Below are 20168 nucleotides of genomic sequence, written 5' to 3'. Positions count from 1 at the left end.
ACAGACATGTGAAGAAGGCCGCAGGCCAGAAGGCTTCTGCACAGAAGGCTGCAGGCCAGAAGGCAGCGCCCCCTGCTAAAGGTCAGAAGGGTCAGAAGACCCCGGCCCAGAAGGCACCTGCTCCAAAGGCAGCTGGCAAGAAAGCATGAGGAGGCTACACAAAGAATAAAGGTTCTTTTTGACTGAAAAAAAAAAAAAAAAAAAAAAAACCAAAACAGACATGTGAGATACTTTATTAACTACTGTAATTTATATATTTTAAAACCCAACTTTAATTAAAAAATTCTTCATAACCACCAGAACAATCTTATGAATATAATCTATAACATAATTTGCAAGTTTTGCCATATAGTCTGAGCTATTTCATTCAGTGGTGAATATCCCAGTCAAAAGTCAATTCTTCAGGGATTACAAACTACTTCCTGATTAATTGTATTGTGGATGCTCAATACCTGCTAAATGGCTTAACTATGCTCTGGATGATTTCTGAAAAAAATGAAATACAAGCACTGCTTTCAGTTTGACATAATGAGAACTGAGATAATGAGGACTATAATAGATATGGCAGATTATCTATGTATTTTTTGCCTAGATTCTGATGATGGTGTCTAGAAATTTAGCATTCTGTACACCAGTTTCAAAGTTACTAGTAGAACTGGACAGAAAACACAAGAAATATAAAAACTCCCTAAATGACATCAAACTTAGAACTTTCTATTTTGCTTGAAAAATAACTTAGAAACATATCCAAGGCATTCTTTTTAAAAATTTTTATTATGTTTTTACATCCCAACTGAAGTTTCCCCTCCCTCCTTTCCTCCCCTTGTCCTAGGCTTAACGAGGTAACCTGGTATGAGGAAAACAGTCCTAAAAGTTGGCAAGAGTCAGAGACAGCCCCTGCTCCCACTGTTAGGAGTTCCACAAGAAGACCGATCTACACAACTGTAACATATATGCAGGGGGTCTACATCAGGATGCTCCCTCATTGTCAGTTTGGTCTCTGTGACCTTCCAAGTCTTTCTTATACTTAAAAAGCACAACATGGATCAATAACATGAAAGTAGAACAAATACAAGTATTCAGGAGGTTTATTTGCTCTTGGTCTAAGAAGAAATATTGATGGTCTTATAATGCTAGGACTCTGCCAGTATGGAGCAAAAAGATTAAGAAAAAGTCACATACCCAAAAAAATGGAGGCAAAATTCTAGACTTTTTTTTTTTTTGGTTCTTTTTTTCGGAGCTGGGGACCGAACCCAGGGCCTTGCGCTTCCTAGGTAAGCGCTCTACCACTGAGCTAAATCCTCAGCCCCAATTCTAGACTTTTAAAAAAGTTATTTTTTTTTTCAGTAGAAACTTCTAAAACTGAAGCAATAAAGATGTATCTGGGGAAGTTGGGTTTATTCTATGAATACAATTTAATATCCTGGGAAATAATGGAAATCAGATAGGTACAGTAAAAACATGACCTAGGCTAGTCAGTGGTTAACACATGCCTTCAATCCCACAGAGGCAGAGGCAGGCGCTTCTCTGAGTTCATGGCCAGCCTTGTTTACAGAGAGAGTTCCAGGACAACTAAAGCTACTACACAGAGAAACCCGGTCTTGAAAAGCCAAAAAAATCAAAAACAAAACAAAATGCAACATGACCTTCTTAGATTGGAAATTAGAACACCATTTTGCTTATGAAACTCCTTTTGTCGATGACCTATTAACTTAATCTCAACACTCTTTTGTGAAACCAGGAGTATTTTTGATACATCACTTGAAGGTTTCTTTCTTTTTATTTATTTAATGTATGTGAATGAGTACACTGTCTCTGTCTTCAGAAACACCAGAAGAGGGGATCGGATCCCATTATATATAGATGGTTGTTATGAGTCACCATGTTGTTCCTGGGAACTGAACTCAAGACCTCGAAGAACAGCCAGTGAGTGCTCTTAAACTGCTGAGCCATTTCTCCAGCCCCACTTAAAAGTTTGTTAGTCCATTATTATTTAGAAAGATTTTACGTTTTAAAACATTTGTGTCTGTAAGTATATGTAAGCATGTGGAGGTATCCATGAAGACCTGAGGCGTCTAAACCTTGTGGAGCTTGAGTTACAGGCATTTGAGAGCCACCTAATGTGTGCTAGGAAGAGAACTCAGGTATCTTTTAACTGCTGAGTCATCTCTCTAACCCCACATTACTACTATTCTTTTAATAAAGCCAGAGGAATAGACTTTAAAGTAAAGAGATGGTTATAAGTTAGTGGTAGAGCACTTCTGTGGCATATAGGAGGCTTGCATTCAATCTGTTGTATGTATCAAAAAGAAAATAGACCTATGTGTCAAATGATAAAATTCAAGATTTAAATTTTTTTTATGAACCTGTTTGGGTATACACTATGTGTACACAGATGTCTTTGGAGGCCAGAAGAGGGAATCAGATTCCCTGGAAGTAGAGGGAACACAATCATAAATGATTGTGAGCTGCTAAGTGGGTGCTGGGTACTAAAGCTAGTCCCATCCAAAACTACTTTCAGGAGTTCAGCAAAACCACTACCAAAATAAAATAACCCAGGAACAGTACTACTTCCACTGGGAATATATTAAACTATATATTTATTTAGCGCAATAACAAATTACTCAAATGACTACAAGTGTTATTTTAGGCATTTCATCAGCACCAAACAACAGAGCCTCACATGTCATGCAGGGTTTGCCACTGCCTTGTACTGTACTAGGGTAGTCAATCTTGGTAAAGACCTTTGAAAAGTAAACAAGAACATATCCCAGTGGCCATCGCAATCCATTTGAAGGCAGAATACTGAAGGTGATAACAACTTCAAATACAGTGATTGGAAAATGATTTTCTGAGGTGATTTTATTTTTGATATATGTCAAGCCAATTGGCTTTAAACTTGCTATGGAGCCCAGGGCAGCCTTGAAAAACCTTCCTGCCTCCACTGCCCAAATGCTGGGATTGCAGACTTCAGCCATCTCTTCTGGCTTTCTAAGATGATTTTAAAGACAAGATCTAAGGACTGATAAAACTAATGGCGAAAGACTGTTCTACAAGCTTCATCATTTGTAAATGAAATATGTAAAGACAATGAACTATGAAAACATTTGTGAAGAACCAAATCAGGCAACAACAAACTACCAGTGTAGTTTAAAGTAGCAAGTAAGATGAAGCTAACATCAGGCGCTGAAAGAAAAAGCAGGTGCTGGGACATAAAGGCCTTGGAAAGAGGTTTTGATTATTAGTTCAAGAGCTATGCAGTGTTGATTTTGGGCAGGATGGATATTCATTATTTTAAAAAGACTCCTTACTCGCTAAGCATGGGGGCAAACGCCTGCAATCCCAACATTCAAGAGGCAGGACATCCCTGCTTTGAGACAGGAGGCTCCTGAGTTAGAGGTGAGCTTGTGCTTCTAAATTAGAAAGATACTAAAAAAAAATAGGCTAGAGAGATAGTCCGGCAATTAAAGCAGTGGTTCTCAACCTTCCTAACGCCAAAGACCATTCATCTAAGATTTTACATCTTCTGAAATCATTACTCAGACTAAAAGATCAAATGAATATATTTACTCATTTAAAACCTGAACTGACTTGGGCAACATGAAAAACCACAGAAAAGAATGATTTTTTAAATGCCAATAGAAGAGAAAATGAATGAAAGAAAAAAGCCAGGAAATCAAAGTACCCTTTTGGGCTGGAGAGATGGCCCAGTGGTTAAGAGCACTGACTGCTCTTCCAGAGGTCCTGAGTTCAATTCCCAGCAACTACACGGTGGCTCACATCCATCTGTAACAGGATCTGCTATCCTCTTCTGGTGTGTCTGAAGAGAGAGACAGTGTACAGACACACACACACACACACACACACACACACACACACACACACACACAAAATAAATCTTAAAAAAGAAAAGTACCCTTTCCTTTCAGTTTTAGAGATAGAGTACCTGCAATTCTCACTTAAAAGACCTATAGTTTGGGCTGGAGAGATGGCTCAGTGGTTAAGAGCACTGACTGCTCCTCCAGAGGTCAGGGTTCAAATCCCAGCAACCATATGGTGGCTCATAACCATCTGTAATGAGATCTGATGCCCTCTTCAGTTAGTGTACTCATATATAGTAAGTAAATAAGTAGATCTTAAAAAAAAAAGACCTATAGCTAGATTTTTACTAGAGGATAAAAAGCAAACCAATATAGGTTGAAAATATATTTAACAACAATAAAAAGCAAAAAGCAAAGTGGTGGTGGCACACATCTTTAACCCCAATACTTAGGCTTAACATAACCATTCTACAAATAAAAACAAAGTTTTAAAAATAAATATTGGGCACTAGGGAGAGGGCTCAATTGTTCTCAGCACCCACATAAAAGCCACTTGTATCTATAATTCCCATACTGGGGCATGAATAGACAGGGATCCCTGAAGGTTGCAGGCCAACCAGTCTAGCCAACTGGAAAGCTCCTGGTTCAGTGAGAGACCCTATCTAAAAAAACAAGGTGGGACACTTTGGTTGCAGAACATGAAAAAATCAGATGAGATCAGATGCATTCAGGATAGCATGGGTGTAGATAGCACAGAGAAGTCAATCTGAAGCTGACTGGGATATTTCTTCCCCACTGGCTAGGTTTTCATATTGTGGAAGCTGCTGTGCATGAAATAACATCAATGATCTTTATCTAGCACTGAAAACTGCATGCTACAGTATATGCACCTGCCAGGCAGTATGTACCAATTGGTGCCCTAGTGGAATGACTGTTAAGGGGCAACAACAGGAGAGGTTCATGCTTAGTACTATATAAACCTGGACATAAGTCCATGGCTGAGGAGTCATAAAGACTTGTCATCACATTCTTTGCCCTTTCCAGTATCCCATATCCTCCCCACCTTTTTTCCTTTTTTCGATCTCTCATTAACAACAACAACAAAAGAAAATCAAGACATAAAACCAGTAAGACAAATTAGTCAAAACCTGGGCAGCTGGCTACTACCATTGCTATGGTAAAGGGACATGATATCAAAACTGCCTTTCTAGAAATTTGTGTTTATGCCATAGATCAGTGCTGCTTTCAACATAGGCCAGAAGCTTTCTGTGATGGGCAGTAGTTAACAAGTGAGTCACAACCAAGTAAAATGCTGAGAATAAATGTTGTAAGTGCTCAGTTCCAACTGCAACATCTGTATCACCCCCTCAAGGTTCAGAGAACATCAGAACATCGTGGAAGAGGGGGAAGAAAGAATATAAGTCCTGGAGGATGAAGAGAGTGCTGGAAAATGCTCTTTTGGACCCAATATGGCTACTATACTCACAGAAACTGTAACTGTGTTACCTGCCCAAGATCAAGCCAGTCAAAAGTCCCTCATGGATGGGGCATGAACTCCCAAGGCTTCATTCTTAGATAAGGCGTTACTGGAAGTTGACAGGTGCTGGGATAGAGGGAGTCATTTTTCTTTCAGGGTATAACTACTGATAGGCTGCCTAAATTACAGCAGATGGGAAAGTCTCACACCCTCATACCTTTGTGCATCTAGGGAGCACTAATTGGACTCAATGGGTCACTGAATAAAAAGATATGTGAAGTTGGGGACATCTTAAGAAGGAGGAGAGGGAGTTGGAGAGGAGTGGATATGGGTATAATTTATTAAGATACAAAAAGTCAGTGGTGGTGATACATGCCTTTAATCCCAGCACTTAAATCTTTTGAATTTGAGACCATCCTGGTCTACAGAGTTTCATGACCGCCAAGGCTGAACAGAGAAACCCTGTTTCCAAAAATGAAAACAAAAACAAAAAGAAAGAAAAGCTTTTCTTCAATGGAGGGAGGTCTATCAAAACATATCCCAAGGCAGGCCTGATGCCCAGGAGTAGTTGGCCAACACAAAACAGAATCATGTTTTATGGTACACCTTTTTTTATTTATTTGTCTTACTGGTTTGATCTGTTTTGACTTTTTGCTTAAAAAATATATTTTATATATGTGAGTACACTGTTGCTGTCTTCAGACACAACAGAAGAGGGCAGTAGATCCTGTTACAGATGGTTGTGAGCCACCATGAGGTTGCTGGGAATTGAAGTCAGGACCTCTGGAAGAGCAGTCAGTGCTCTTAACCACTGAGCCATCATCTCTCTAGCCTTTTGTTTCTTAGGGTGCAGAAGTACATGAAGTTGAGTGGGAAGGATATGGGTGGTTGGGAAAGGGAAGGAATATGATCAAAATGTATAAAAATTAAAATACAATTTATTACTTTATTAAGAAAAAACAAGAATGAATAAAAAGAAGAGGGCCACCTGTAACTCCAGTACCAAGGACTCCACTGCTCTCTTTTGGCCTCCATGGCCCCAAGCAACGCTTATGTGCAGCTTATAAGCAATGCTTATTTAAAACAGAAAGAGGAGACTGATTTTTGGCTTATACAGCCATACATATACCACACATAAACAATCTGAAAATAGGGGTTGCATAATTTAGGCAATGTATCCTGAAACATAAAATGTTCATTCAAAGAAACTAGTAGTTTACATCATACCAAATCCACCTTAGTGACTCAACTAGAAAAATTTGGGGTGGGGTGGCAGTGGGGGGAACAGAGTTTTGCTGTATAGCTGAGGCTGACCTCAAATTCAAGATCCCCCTGCCTCTGCTTGAATTTAGAAAGATCTTTATTAACAGCTTTTTGATGCATACCATAGTTCAAAATGGCCTGGACTTCACTATGTAATTCTCCAGCCTCAGTGCTGAAATTACAAGCTTATCTGTGTGTAGTGGTGTACACTTTTAATACCACTTCGGAGGTAGAGGAGGGTGTAACTCTGAATTCAAGGCCAACCTGGTTTACACGGTGAGATCCAAGACTGCCAGAGCAGCATAGTGAGACCTTGTCTCTAAAACAAACATACAAAAAAAGAAAATAAAAGTTCTTATAGCATGGGCTTTATGTATAGCTCTATTCCAGTGAGTGATTTTCAAACTAATCAGCTTGCTATGAATACACATTTAAAAAGCAATGCATACTTATAGTGCCAAAAACTCAGGGCTGAGGATGGAGGACCACTGCAGCCAGGAGTTCATCTTGGGTAACAGGCAGGTACAAGAAAGCAGGTTCCCTAGATCCAGTTCTAAAAAGTTTGAACTTTAATGGTCTGAAATACAACTCAGAAATCCACAAATTTTAAGAGCATTCAAACTGACTCCACTGTAAATACTCAAGAAGGGAGACTCCTTTAGTGTTTTGACCAAGATCTTCAAATTTAGACATATAGTAAGTCAAACAGATTAGGTTAAATGTTTTATTCAAATTTAGGGTTCCCTATTCCTCCCAAGCTGACAGACTATTTTTCTCCAGCTTTTAGCATTTCTCAGGCTTTCCCCACTAATTTGATTCAATCTCTTGCTTTAAAAGCAACTTCTGTGATTAGACATTTGGTGACCCCTGGGACCACAGTGGGGCTGTATTGTCAATGTTTTGAATAAAGTCCCTCAGTATCCATTGGAAAGGGATTCCAGAACTCTCAAAAATACCAAGAAGTACAGATGCCAAATACTTTATAAAATAAAACGTAGGTATGTCACCTACATATAACTCATACACTTGAAATCATCTTTAGAGTAATTATACTTAGTCCAAACTACATATTTTATTTACAGTTGTTATGCAGTGTAAGTTTGGGACTCATGACAAGAAAAAAGTCTGTACCTAATTCAGTAAAATTGCAATTTTTAAAAATCATTGATCTGGGAAAGAGAGGTCTCATGTATCCCCGGATGGCCTCAAGCTTAAGATGTATGGGATGACCTTGAAAGTCTAATTCTCCTGTCTCCACTTGAATGTTGGGATTACAGGTATATGACAAGACCCCCAGTTTATGCAGTTCTGGCCAACAGACCCAGGGATTCATGCATGCCAAGTAAGCACTCTAACCAACTTAGCAACACCAGCAGCCCCTCCAAAGAAAATGTTGGTCCTTAGCTGGTTTTATCCATGAAAGCAGAGCTTATACAGAGAGTGGACTGTGTACAAACACCTTCTGTAACTGGCATAGAGCTCCCGGGGGAGACACTGAGTTTTTACTTTTTGTTTCCTTCATAGTAAGTAAAACACTCCTTTTTCTTGCTTTCAACCTGTAAGTAGGCCTTATTTGTTTTTTCCTACCCTATGTAAAAATGCAGTACAGTACAAGAAACAAAATGAATAGAAAATAATGAAATTTATACCTGCCCTGGAAAGCAGTATTTTTCTAAGGGGAGTGTGGGATGTGGGTGTCAGGCCTTATAATCAAATGAGAAACCAATTTTGTGAGTCACAGATGCATTGGAAAAAAAAAAAAACAAGTTTATGCCTGTACTGGAATACAAAAATATATTTCTGAATTACAGTCAAAAGTTTCAGGACCTGGGGAGGGGAACACCCATAAGGAAGGGGAGGGGGGAGGGGAATGTTTGCCTGGAAACCGGGAAAGGGAATAACACTCGAAATGTATATAAGAAATACTCAAGTTAATAAAAAAAAAAAAGTTTCAGGACCATAACTTCTCTAATACTATTTGGCAGATGGTTATTTTTCCACCCAATTCAAATTCAATGATCCAATTTCAATTCCAGCTCCTCAAAGATCTCAGTGGATTTACTTATTACCCATTCCCCTTCCTTAACACAAATGAAAAGCAGGATGAGCCAAATCCTATCTGTTGTACATTTTCTATAGTGAAGCAAGTGTGTTCTTCCTTCAAATGAGTCATCTGTGTCATGATGCACTTCAAATGGACTCTTGGAGCACCTGTCTCTCTCCTCAGGTCCATCTTAAACTCTAAACATCCTAAAGAGGCTCTGAAAATTTCATAACCTGCCACAATCCACACAGGCATGTGGTTTGTTTCAAGATCACCTTTACTCTGAAGCCAAGTGTTCTATTTTCATTAAAACATTACTTAACCCTTGATGTTGTCTACAGAACTTTTATTTATGCATGTTCTCAGTGTGCTGTTTCCTCTTCTAACTTCAGGAAGTATTATACTGATAACTTTCTAGGTTTACTCTCTTCTAACTTTCCACTCAGCAATCAAAACATGAATGCTTATGATATGAGCTGTCAGCCTTCTTTTTATATTATTACTAACAATATTCTTTTCTGATGTGAATCCCAGCTTCCTGAAATAACTTTCCTAAATTTTTCAAGCTGTAATTAGTTTCCACCTTCTAAATCACACCAACATTGCATTCACACCCGTATTTAGCACTTACGGGTCCATGAACACAGTTTTTATGAACACAGTCTCACACTAGCTGCCATGATTGACTTTAATTCCTATAAGCCCATCAAACATACCAGAGCACATCTCTTCATAGTAAGAACCTGGTACTGGCTTACTGAATTGTTCTGAAAAGGTGAAGAGTTACATTAAAATGATAGAAAAATAGGAGGTATTTCTTTTTCTTTTTGGAGACAAGGTTTCTCTATGTAGTCCTGGCAGACTGAAACTATGTAGATCAGGATGGTCTCAAACTCAAGAGATCCACCTGTCCCTGCCTCCTGAGTGCTAGGATTAAATCATATACTACCTATACTACATTAATGGATATTTCTAATATTACTTATCTTTCATATTACATAAAAATGCAAAAAAGGCTACTAAAATAATTCAGTGGGTAAAAGCACTTGCCAATAAGCCTGAGTACTGGACTTCAACCCTAAAGATCCACGTGGTGGAAGGAGAGAACCAACTCCAACAAGTTTCTCCTCTGACTTCTGCACGCCTGCCATGGCACAAGATCTCCCCAACAAATAACATATAACAAAATGCTACAGGCCTAATCACACTGAGGCCTAATAAAAATGGAATAACTTTTGCATTTCCACATGTGGTCCAGCAAACTGCAGTTTGAAACCTCTCAACCATCAGCATTCCAATTTGTCACCCCTTTTTACTTTATTAAAAACAAAAACCTTCCACCCTGTGGACTATACTATAGACTACTTTGCTGAACTTGCCTCATGTTTTGCTCAGGGCCATTATATCCAGAAGGAGTATTAGATCTCCAGATCCTGTACCAGCAATCCAATGGCCATACTCACCAAGCTAAGACAGGGTTACCCTTTCCCTTTAACATTTCCAACTAAGATGAGTATGTCTTGATATGGACACCTTTAATCCTTTAAGCCAGAGTTTTTAGGTCACCGTATATCCTCCACTAGCCGCGGTTTCAGGTCTCAACGTGACTTGAGATAGACATCTCTCTCTTCCAGACAGTCTTTTCAGAACTTCCCAACGTCACTGTACGGTCCCATTAACCTCCACATATGCAGCCTACTTCCATAGGCCTCTAAGAAGGATATGCTTTTGGGGAAGCCAAGGTTCCCATATGATGGCTCTAAGTTTGGGCACTTTTATTTATACCTACCCCTGGATCTAATTTCCTTGTAGAAAAACTCGACTTTCCTACTGGTTCTTATACTTTCCGACTTCCCCCTACTCAAGGAACGTGTTCACCTACCGCCTCGTCCTGAGCTCTCGCTTTAGTGTTCTCACCTCCCTTGACCACCGGGCTCCTCGCCACTACTCACTTTGGGCTTTTCAGGCAGCTTCTTCCGGTTCTTTTTCTTTTGCTCCTCGCTTCTGAGATTCTTCAGTTGGGCTGGGTCCTCGGGGGCCGGAGTCGGCGGGGTCACCTCCTCCCGCTTGCGGGGCGGGCTCCTTCGCTTTTTGCGGGCGCCGGCGCAAGCAGCGGCCCAGCCGTAACCTAGGAGGAAGAGAAGCAGCAACCCGAGAGCGCCGGTGCCCACCAGGATCACCCAGCTCGGGTACCGCTTCGGCTCCAACCCCAGGTCGAGGCCCAACTCCGTGCGCAGAAAACCTAGGCCGACAGAGAGCAACTCCCGCAGCCGGGCAGAGCCCTCCTCGGCCTGCTGAGCCAGTTCGTCCTGCCAGCTTCGTGCAGCCATCTTCCCTCCCGTCAGAGACTCTCGGGATGACGCCGGGGAGCACAGACGCCGCTGGAACAGTCGTGGGAAGCGACGAGGGCCGCGACACCTCAGGCCAAGCGCATCGCGGCCGCCCCTCACTCCAGAGTGGGGAATAGGTGGCCGCCGCCGCCACGGGGAGGGCCGAGGGTTCCCACTCCCTCCAGTCGGCCTCACGCCGCCGCCGCCAGGAGGACACGGGGCGGCGGGGACAGAGTGTCTCCAGAGGCGGCCGCTAAGTGGCGTCGGGGCGCCAGCGCCAGGCCTCGCTGTCCTCCCCCGGCGGAACAATGGCGGCTCTGGCCGCGATCCACGCTGCGCGCGGAGGCCGACCGGGTCACGTGGAGGTTGTGGGCGTGGCATGGGTCACGTGGGTGCGATGGGTGGGGCCGGGCAGACTTGGTCTTGGAGGGGTCTCCTTGAGCTGTTGGCGGCTTGGGGCCACGCGCCGCTTGAGGAGCCGGAGTAGAAGCCTGGCTGCGGAACTTCTGCAGGCTCGGGCGCTCTGAGTGCAGAAGGGGCTCCGGTTCGAGGCCTGCGCGCGAGCAAGACGGTCAGATCTATCAGAGTATGAGCTGGCTTTACGCTCTCTTTCCTGCAGTGATGGTGCAGTGGACCGACTTTTTCTCCCTAGGTCAGGGGCCAGTTGGATGCTTCCAGAGGGAGCTCTGTGGAGTCTGAGGCCACGGGCACGTGTAATTCACATCTGAGTATTTCTTCGTGGCAGACTAGCATATTAACATTTGCCAGCGTTTGCGTCGGTTCTCTCATTCACTCCTGCTGTCTGTTGTCAGGCTCCAGAATTAAAAAGTCCGCAAACCCGTGGGAGGCACTATTATTTTCCTACTAATTTGTAACCTTAATAGGAAGTATTGAGAGGAAGCCCATTAGACTGTATTTATATGCAAGAGAAGCATATTATTTTACGCTTTTATACGACACAAAAAGTTGCAATTTTTGAGTGCATGTGTTGTCCAACAGTCAAATGTAGCAATAGAGGGAAACTAGGTGGGTTGTGGAGTGTCGCTCAGTAACAGAACATGCTTGCTGAACATATGCAAGGCTCTGGCGTTGATTCCCAGGACCAAAAATAACTGAGGCGCTTCTTCAGTTCTTAATTATACAAATGCTTGGGGACTACCTTAGTACTTGTATTTTGCCTTTGCTGTAAGGAAACAGTGTCTATAATTAAGTGATAATTAGCATGTAAACAACTGAAATACAAACTAAAAACCTATTCATGTATTTTGACCCATCAGTATTGTAATGAGTTTTGTGATTAATGGGTGGCTTGGAGTTTTATAAGTAATAAACTACTCTTACTAAGCTTTTTGCACGCTTATAATTAAGGGCTAAATTATAAAGGCCAGAACCTTAAAATGAGATCTTCATGAACTCTAAAAATTAACAAATTCCATTCATAGTTTTGGAATAGGATTTATAACCTCACCTATTTGTGTTGGTCATAGTTTCCTGAGAAATTCTACTGATCAATTTAGATTATCCCACTCAGATTTATGAATTAGAGGATTGCAGTAATCATAGGTGAGTATGGTAGTCCCTCTGATAGTCTAGCAAGTAAATGATTTAGTAAGATCATGTCATCTTGTGTGTGTTTTTTCAATTTGCTGTATTTGGTATCAGGGACATACTTGTCAGCCTATCTCACCCTTCCTCCCTCCTTTTTGTGTATGCACATGCATCTGCACTTTGTTTTTGTGGTCATGCTGGGGATTGAACCCAGATCCTTAAGCATTGTAGGCAAGCACTCTCCCACTGAGCTGTATCTTTATCCCACCATGCACTTATATTTTAAAAACAAAAAAGTGGGGTCACACCCAACTGGTTTGCATTCGTTAAGTTAACAAAACTTGTAAGAATATAATTATACTTCCAGAAAGTTAGGGTTATTCCTTGCAACAGCACAACGATTAGATTAAAATTTAAATGAAACAGTATTTTGAAAGAATCAAGACACAACAGCGTGTGTGATAAAATAATAGTTCTGATCTAGGTAGACAAAGTCCTAATTCCTGGTGAATGACAAAGATAAAATGTAAAATATGCCTAAAACCCTCTATGAGAAGTTCAGGGTTGGAAATGAGTGCTTTTTCTGAGTAACTCATTCAAGGGACTGCCAGTCAGATAAAAAGGAAAGAACTATAAACACATATAGTGATATAAATGTATCTGTTAATGCTGAGAGAGAGAAGCCAGACAAAAAGTACAGTGTATGATTCCATTTGGGTATAATTAGAAAATGAAAACTGATCTACAGTGATAGCAAATCAGTGGTTATTTAGGGACATGGGGTAGGAGCAAGGAAGTTTGAGGAAGATCTTAAGAAGGGATCCAAGGAAACATGGGAGAGGTGAATATGTTCTTTGTTGTGGTGATTGTTTCATAGGTTTTCCAAAGCTTCAAGTTATCTGCTTTAAATATTTTGGTTTAGCACTATTTATCAACTGCTTCCAAGAAGCCATTCGAGTCATTCATCCCTGGATGTGGTGGTGCATGTTTGTGATTGATTCAGTAGTCAGAAGGCTGGGGCAGGAGTTCCAGGCTACTCTGGGCTTCGTAGCCAAGCCCCATTTTAAACAAGCAAAAATCCAAACACTTTCTATTGCTGTGATAAAATATGACCAGAAGCAAAGTGTGAAAGAAAGAATTTATTTTGATATACCGTTGTAGAGGGTTAGGGTCTATAAGGCCAGGAAGGCAAGGCAGCAAGAAGCTGATTGATCACAGTTTGATTGACAGGAGGGCACAGAGAGAAAAGTGAAGGTGGGATGACTCTATAACCCTCAAAAGCCCAACCCCAGTGGCCTTCTCCTTCAAACACAATCTAAAGTCCCCTAACCTCCCAAAATAGTGCCAACAAAGGTTAAAATATTTGCACTTGTGAGGGACTTCTCATTCCAAACCAAGGAAAAACTCATAGCTTTAGGTCTACAAAAGTGGGATTCCAAGCAAAGGTTTTCCCCACCCATGATTTTTAAGAACAAAATTTCTCAGTATTACAATTATTTATTATATAAAAATAACATTTTATACTTTTATACAATAAATATGCATATATATAGTATCAATGTTAATGACAGGATATTATGTGTAATTAAATTTATATTTTTGAGAACTTCATACATATATATGATTATAATCCACTCATCAAATTTCCCTCTATCTCCCCTCACATCAGCTCTTAACGTGTAATCACTAAACATGTAATCACTAAATTTCATACACACACACACACACACACACACACACACACACACACACATATCCCTGTTTGTTCATGGATATGTGGCTATCCTCTGGAATGTGGGAAAACTACCAGTAAGAACAACCTCAAAACAGGATGATTCTCTTTTGGTCAGCGGCTGTCAACTGAATGGCAAGATTTTATACTGCTCATCTCTACTGTGATTAAAAAACACAAGGGATTTGTTTTTTTTTTACTTTATGTGCATTTCTTTTGGCTCATACCTTCCTTCCTCTGGCCAAGCACTGTCCATCTACTGCTGCCTGACAAACAACAAAGCCCCAGCCTACCCAGAATTCCCAGAATTCCCAACCAGAGTCTCAGCTTCATCCCAACCCAGGGCAGTTACAGCAGGGCCACTGACCTCAGTCCAGTTCTGTTTTGCTTTCATATATGTAAGTGCACCACGTATGTGTAGTGCCTGCAGAGTCCACAAAAGAGCACCAGGTCCCTGGGGCAGGAGATACAGGTAGTTGGCTGTGAGCTACTCATCTGGGTGCTAGGAACCAAACCAGGGTTCTTTATGAGCAGCCCATGCTGCTAACTGCTGTGCCATCTCTAGCACCTTCTACCATATCTTCTTATATACTTTGTTGTTGGCTAAACTATAGATTTTGTCTTGACATTAAATATAATTGTCATGAACACACTTGCAACTAAATCTTCTTAAATGTCCATTCTTACTTCCCTGAGGATAGAATTCCTGTAATGCTTAAGCAGTAGTATAGTGAAAATGAGTTAAATACTTTTAGTTTGAAAGTTTTGTTTCAATTTTTGTTTGTTTCAAAGAGCCTGAAGCAATATTATTTGAGGCCAGTAATTTTATAGAGAAAAGGGTTAAATTTTAACCCATTGTTAAGGGACTGAGCTCAGACCTAAGATCAGAATACAGCCCTCCCCACTACTCTTGACCCATTGGTAACATATCTTTTCCAGTAGACTGTGTAGTCATTTCTTGGATTTTATCCATGAGTGAATATGCTCCACATGACACCACAAGTTACTACAGACTGGGTGTTATAGAGTCTGCTTTCCTTTTGTGGCTGTGACAATGAAGGGAAGGGGTTTGTTGCTGTTTTGTTTGTGTTTTGACTTACAGTTGAGGATATTGCTCTCAGTCATGTCAGGGAAGTCACAGGTAGGAATGGGAGGTCGCTGGTCACATTACATTCAAAGGCAACAAGCAGAGGGAGGTGATGCCATCTCTTATTCAGCCTGCTTTTGCCTACACCCTGGAGTACTCATCACTCGGCCCTAACTGCCCTTGGGGGTTGATGGTGAGGTGACACAGAGTCAACAGACTCCTAGGAGCAGGTGAGAAACACTGCACCAAGCTCTCTAATGCTGCAAACTCCTTTAATACACCTTTGACCCCAAGAAAGCATCTCCTCTAAACAGCAATTCCTGATTGGCTGACATCATCTGCACCAGCAATCCTTGGTCTCTCAGACAGCCCTCAGCTAGGTCCTTCTGCAGAAGATGCTTTTGTAGCTTCACAGCCCACAGAATTTACATGAGGTCTGCCTCCTGTTCCTGCTACAGCCTGGGACCCCAGCCTAAATATGCGATGACATCATCTACAACTAAGGTGAATTCTTCATCAGCCAAACCCTGTTGGAAACACTGTCACAGCTATACTCGGGTGTGTTTCCATGGTGATTCCAAATCCAGTTGACAGCGAAGATTAATCATTATTTAGAAATGTGTTTTCTCATGGCACGTAGCAGGGCAAGAAATTGCTGTGAAGAGCACCAGGCGCCAGAGCTGCACAACTGGCGCCCAACGTGGGACTTGAACTTCAACATAACTGCACGGATACTGCAGGAAGGTGACCCCTCTCCCCTAATTCTGGGGACAAGCAACTATCCTTTTCTGCTGTGTTTTCAGTCAGTGCCATCGTGTGGATTTGGACAAGCTGAAGGGCCAACTGAAGTCTCGTGGCCAGAGCTACTCTCTGGTGTTGGCTGAAGGTCGCTCTACCCCTTGTCTAAATCCTAACAGCCTACAAAGGGCATTGGCAAAGACTCTCTATCTAAACTCTCCTTAAAACAAAAAGAAAATCTGGTAATGCAGCAGCCATTTAGAAGCCACAGGGCAGCTGCCAGTTATTAAATCTGTGGGAAGGCTTAGCGTTTTGTACCTCTGTGGAAAACCCCAAAGCCAAGGGAATTTTCCCATTGGACAAAGTGTTTCTCCTCTTTTCTGTAAAGAATAATTCACCACCACATAAAAAATTCCCCCAGACCTTGCCTCCCCACTCCTGGAGTGGTGTCCTGTGGCTTCCCAGGCAGGTGGGGCAAGCGTGGCCACTTTCCTCGTCCTGTGTGCCCTGTGGCAGAGCAGACAGGGGAACCCCTCAATGCTTCAGAGAAGACACTAAACAAACCATCTGCTTCTTCTGCCCCTCCCTCTCCCACCCAAAGGCAGGGCTCCTTTAAAGAACAAAGGAGTTTCCACCTGCCTCTCTCCTTACTCTACCTCCCCCTATCCAACTAGGGAGAGATATCTTACAAGCCTTAAAGTTAGTTCTTAACACCCAACCAGAAAGAGACCACATAAAGACAGAAAGAAATATGCAAAGAGATCCTAAAAACTGTCCTCCAAATCACCCCTAATTCTAAGGACCACTGTTAGATTTAACACTCCCTGCCTTGATTGGCTCTCCAACAAAGCCGTCTGGGTCCCACAGTGGCCTCTATTAAGGGAGAAGCTTAGAGCTCCCACACAGCTGGTAGAATAACAGCTGGTGCTACGAGATTTGAGGGCAATTAACAAAACCATACAAGTCTGGGTTTCCCCACAAAGAGAGTTAACACACATCTCAGCCATCCTTTCCAATGTCCAGCTATTAGCAGTAGACAGATCTTCATTAAAATGAGATACCTAATGGACTAGAAACTTAGCCAATTAGTCTTTGTTCGCAGATATTCCTGCCTGCAAAGGTTTTAATTTCAGGCCTGCCCTGAGAAGTCCCACCGCTGCCTGGAACTTTAGAGAAGTCCTTTGCTTACAGAGACGGAGACTAACTTCCCTGGAAGGCCTCTATGTTCCCAGCTGCAGCTGCCATTAATCCCAAGCCTACAGCCAACCACAGAGAAGCCAAGGATTCCCACCACGGGACCAGCCGTAGTTCCCCCCATTTTTCTTGGCCAGGGGCAAATCCCGCCCACGGGCCCCCACTCCATTCTCAGCTCTTCTGCAGCGTTCAGAATGTCCAAGAGGCTGGGAATCAGATGGCCCTGGGTCTCGTTGCAGCCCGGGGACCCCAGAGCCAGCTCCAGTTGTTTGTCCCCTTGCCTCAGACTGAGCTTCCTCACCCCCAGAGGGGTGTTCCTGTGGCTTCCCACAGCTCAACACCCGCCTGGCGGCTGTGTGGGGTAAACATATCATACTTCCCATGTCCTGCCTTCCCTGTGCCCAGTAGTGGAGCAGATGCAGAGACATTCCCCAACCCCGCCAGCCCCGCACCATTAACCCAACAACTGCTTCTCACTTCCTCTGCCCCTGACTGTGCTATCAAGATTCTATTCTTCCTTTGAGCTTTTCTTCAAAGTTGGCCCTTTCATCTCCTTCCAATCTACATTTAGGATTTACCAGCCAAGAAAAAACAGAGATCAGGGGAAAACACAGGGATCAGCCTGCTTAGAGCACGCAGCCCCAACAGCCCTAGCACAGGACAGAGCAGGCCCCTCCCCCACTACATCTTAGGCCTGCCAAAGACAATGGAAAAACACACCTGAAACACGAAAAATTTCAGGCTTTGCTTAAATGCTTGTTCTCCCTAACAGGAATACCTAAGGCAATGTTCGTGCTTCTCAACCTAAAATTTGTATGTCTCTTCATTTAAATGTTTATTTTCTCCCTAGCTTTTGTGATTTATGTCCAAAAATTTTCCAAATTTCCTCTAAGGTTTAAAAGTCATCTAATCTTCTCCCACAGGTCAAACCAACTAATCCTTAATTAACCAGTTTCTTTCACAGACAAACTCTTATTGCTATCCCAGACACATAATTAACATATTATCTTCCTCAGCCATCCAAAACAGACTTGAAGGATACCTTCCATGACTAAACTCCTCAAACACCCTTGCATTTCCAGGATTCCAAGCAAACCATTACAGGCTTAACCTACGCTACCCATCCTAGGCAGACATCCCCCTGCCAGGGTTCTGCTCCCCTGTTGCGGTCACCCTACAGGTTTATCTACAGTGCTGCTCCCACAGATCCACCTGACACTGAACGCCATCTCCTCCTACTTGCCTACGACAACAAAGCTGCCTTCCTCCAGACACCTCATCTGACTGAACAGACGAGGATCTCAGCCGAGACACAGGCTGAGATCCACAGATGACAGCTGAGACCCACAGACTTGGGATCTTCTAGCTACAGATGAGCTCTCTTGCCAAAGCCAAATGGCTACTGAACTTGGGGAAAGTTACATGATGGCAAGGAAAACATGATGTCTAGCTAGATTAATCTAATGTTTAAAACCAATGTTAATACCCTCAAACTGTACAACCCATGGGGCAATTACTTGGTTCAATGATCCTTTGTCCTCCCAGCCTCCACCCTCACCCCTCGTTACCACTCTAGCTTAGTTGCACTACCCCTCCGGCCTATTTAGTGTTTTCTTTTGATACTTCAATCCCACCCCTACACTACAAATTTCACTACAAATGACACCTCTTGTTTAAAAAAAAAATAAAAGGGGGAATTGTGGGGCCATAGGCAGTGAAAGGAACCTGATTCCTGATCAAGACAGGTTGAATCTCCAGGGGACCCTAAAAAGGCAGGCAGGTGCATTCCCAGCCTCAGGGTGTCACTAGCTGCATCCCCCACAAACCCCTGTAGAGAGTTTTGAGATAGACTAAGTCATGTAGAGCAATGTCCCAAGCTCCTCCTCTACAAGTGAGGACATGACCACAGGTCCCGTAGGCTCGACACAGATCAGTGGTAGAAACAGGACCACGCCCCCGAATATGTAGATGAGGCTTTCCCAAGCTCTCAGGCCGAACCAATAGGAAGCACCTGTTGTCAGACACTGACCCATTCAAAAACTATTTAACTGTAATGTTCAGAATTAAAGGTGTGCTGGAAATATTCCATTGTCTGAGAGCTTCTGTCATAAGAGCTGTAACACCACTGCTTGGGGAAGAGGTCGGCTCTCCCCAAAATTGCCACAAAAGCTACTCTTCATCCCTCGACGGCTAGTCAGTCTCCTGCTGGCCCAGCCCAGCCCAGCCCGAGCAACTGAAGCAGCAGACAGCGGCTGAAAGGAGGACTGGCAGCTGGGGGCAGCCAAAGTTGTTTCCTCTCTGTGATGGTTTGCATAAGGTTGGCCCAGGGAGTGACACTATTAGAAGGTGTGGCCTTGTTAGAGGAAGTGTGTCACTGTGGGGATGGGCTTGAAGACCCTCTTCCTAGCTGCCTGAGGATGCTCAGTCTGTTCCTGGCTTCTTTCAGATGAAGATGTAGAATTCAGTTCCTCCTGTACCATGCCTGCCTGGATGCTGTTATGCTGTCATACTCCTGCCTGCCTTGATGACAATGGACTAAACCTCTGAACTTATAAGCCAGCCCCAATTAAACGTTGTCCTTTATAAACTTACATTGGTCATGGTGTCTGTTCACAGCAATAAGACCCTAGCTAAGACACCTTCCCTGCCTGAATTCTCTCCCCTTCGCCTGAACCCACACAGCTAGGTAGGCGAGAGATCGCCATGGGAGAGCATCCTGGAGCCAGAGCCCTACAGTTCTGGAAGGTGGAAGTGTATTATGAGGCTCTATAGTAATTCATGCATTCCCATCTGAGTTTAGTGACAATCAAGGGGTGAAAATCATTGATTCCTGGAGGAAATGGAAAACCTTATTGTATAAAGTCCAGTTCTAGTATGTATACTGAGATATAGTGTATCTGTGGAATTAAAAATTCATACAGGGCATTAGAATAT

The 20168-nt window shown here is 42.6% G+C and overlaps 1 protein-coding gene and 1 long non-coding RNA gene across 7 annotated transcripts in view; one reads left to right on the top strand and one right to left on the bottom strand.

Moving 5' to 3' along the window:
• The window catches only part of Mtdh (metadherin), a 58228-nt gene extending 46912 nt beyond the window's left edge, over positions 1 to 11316 (bottom strand). For 5 of the 6 annotated variants that reach the window (XM_006241520.5, XM_006241524.4, XM_006241521.4 and 2 more), the window contains exon 1: positions 10558 to 11316. In XM_006241520.5, coding sequence (XP_006241582.1) covers positions 10558 to 11316 — 759 coding nt within the window. The remainder of the gene's footprint in view (positions 1 to 10557) is intronic. The other variant, NM_133398.2, reaches the window with a different exon arrangement.
• Positions 11317 to 11393: 77 nt separating this feature from the next.
• On the top strand, positions 11394 to 19822 carry LOC134479891 (uncharacterized). The gene is made up of 2 exons (XR_010053749.1): positions 11394 to 11521; positions 19681 to 19822. It is a non-coding gene; the product is annotated as an uncharacterized LOC134479891 (long non-coding RNA).
• Positions 19823 to 20168: the final 346 nt, after the last annotated feature.

Source organism: Rattus norvegicus, chromosome 7 (genome assembly GCF_036323735.1).
Source record: "Rattus norvegicus strain BN/NHsdMcwi chromosome 7, GRCr8, whole genome shotgun sequence".
Lineage (NCBI taxonomy): Eukaryota > Metazoa > Chordata > Mammalia > Rodentia > Muridae > Rattus > Rattus norvegicus.
The sequence above is the reverse complement of the archived record's forward strand: the minus strand, read 5'-3'. Positions and strand labels throughout refer to the sequence as shown.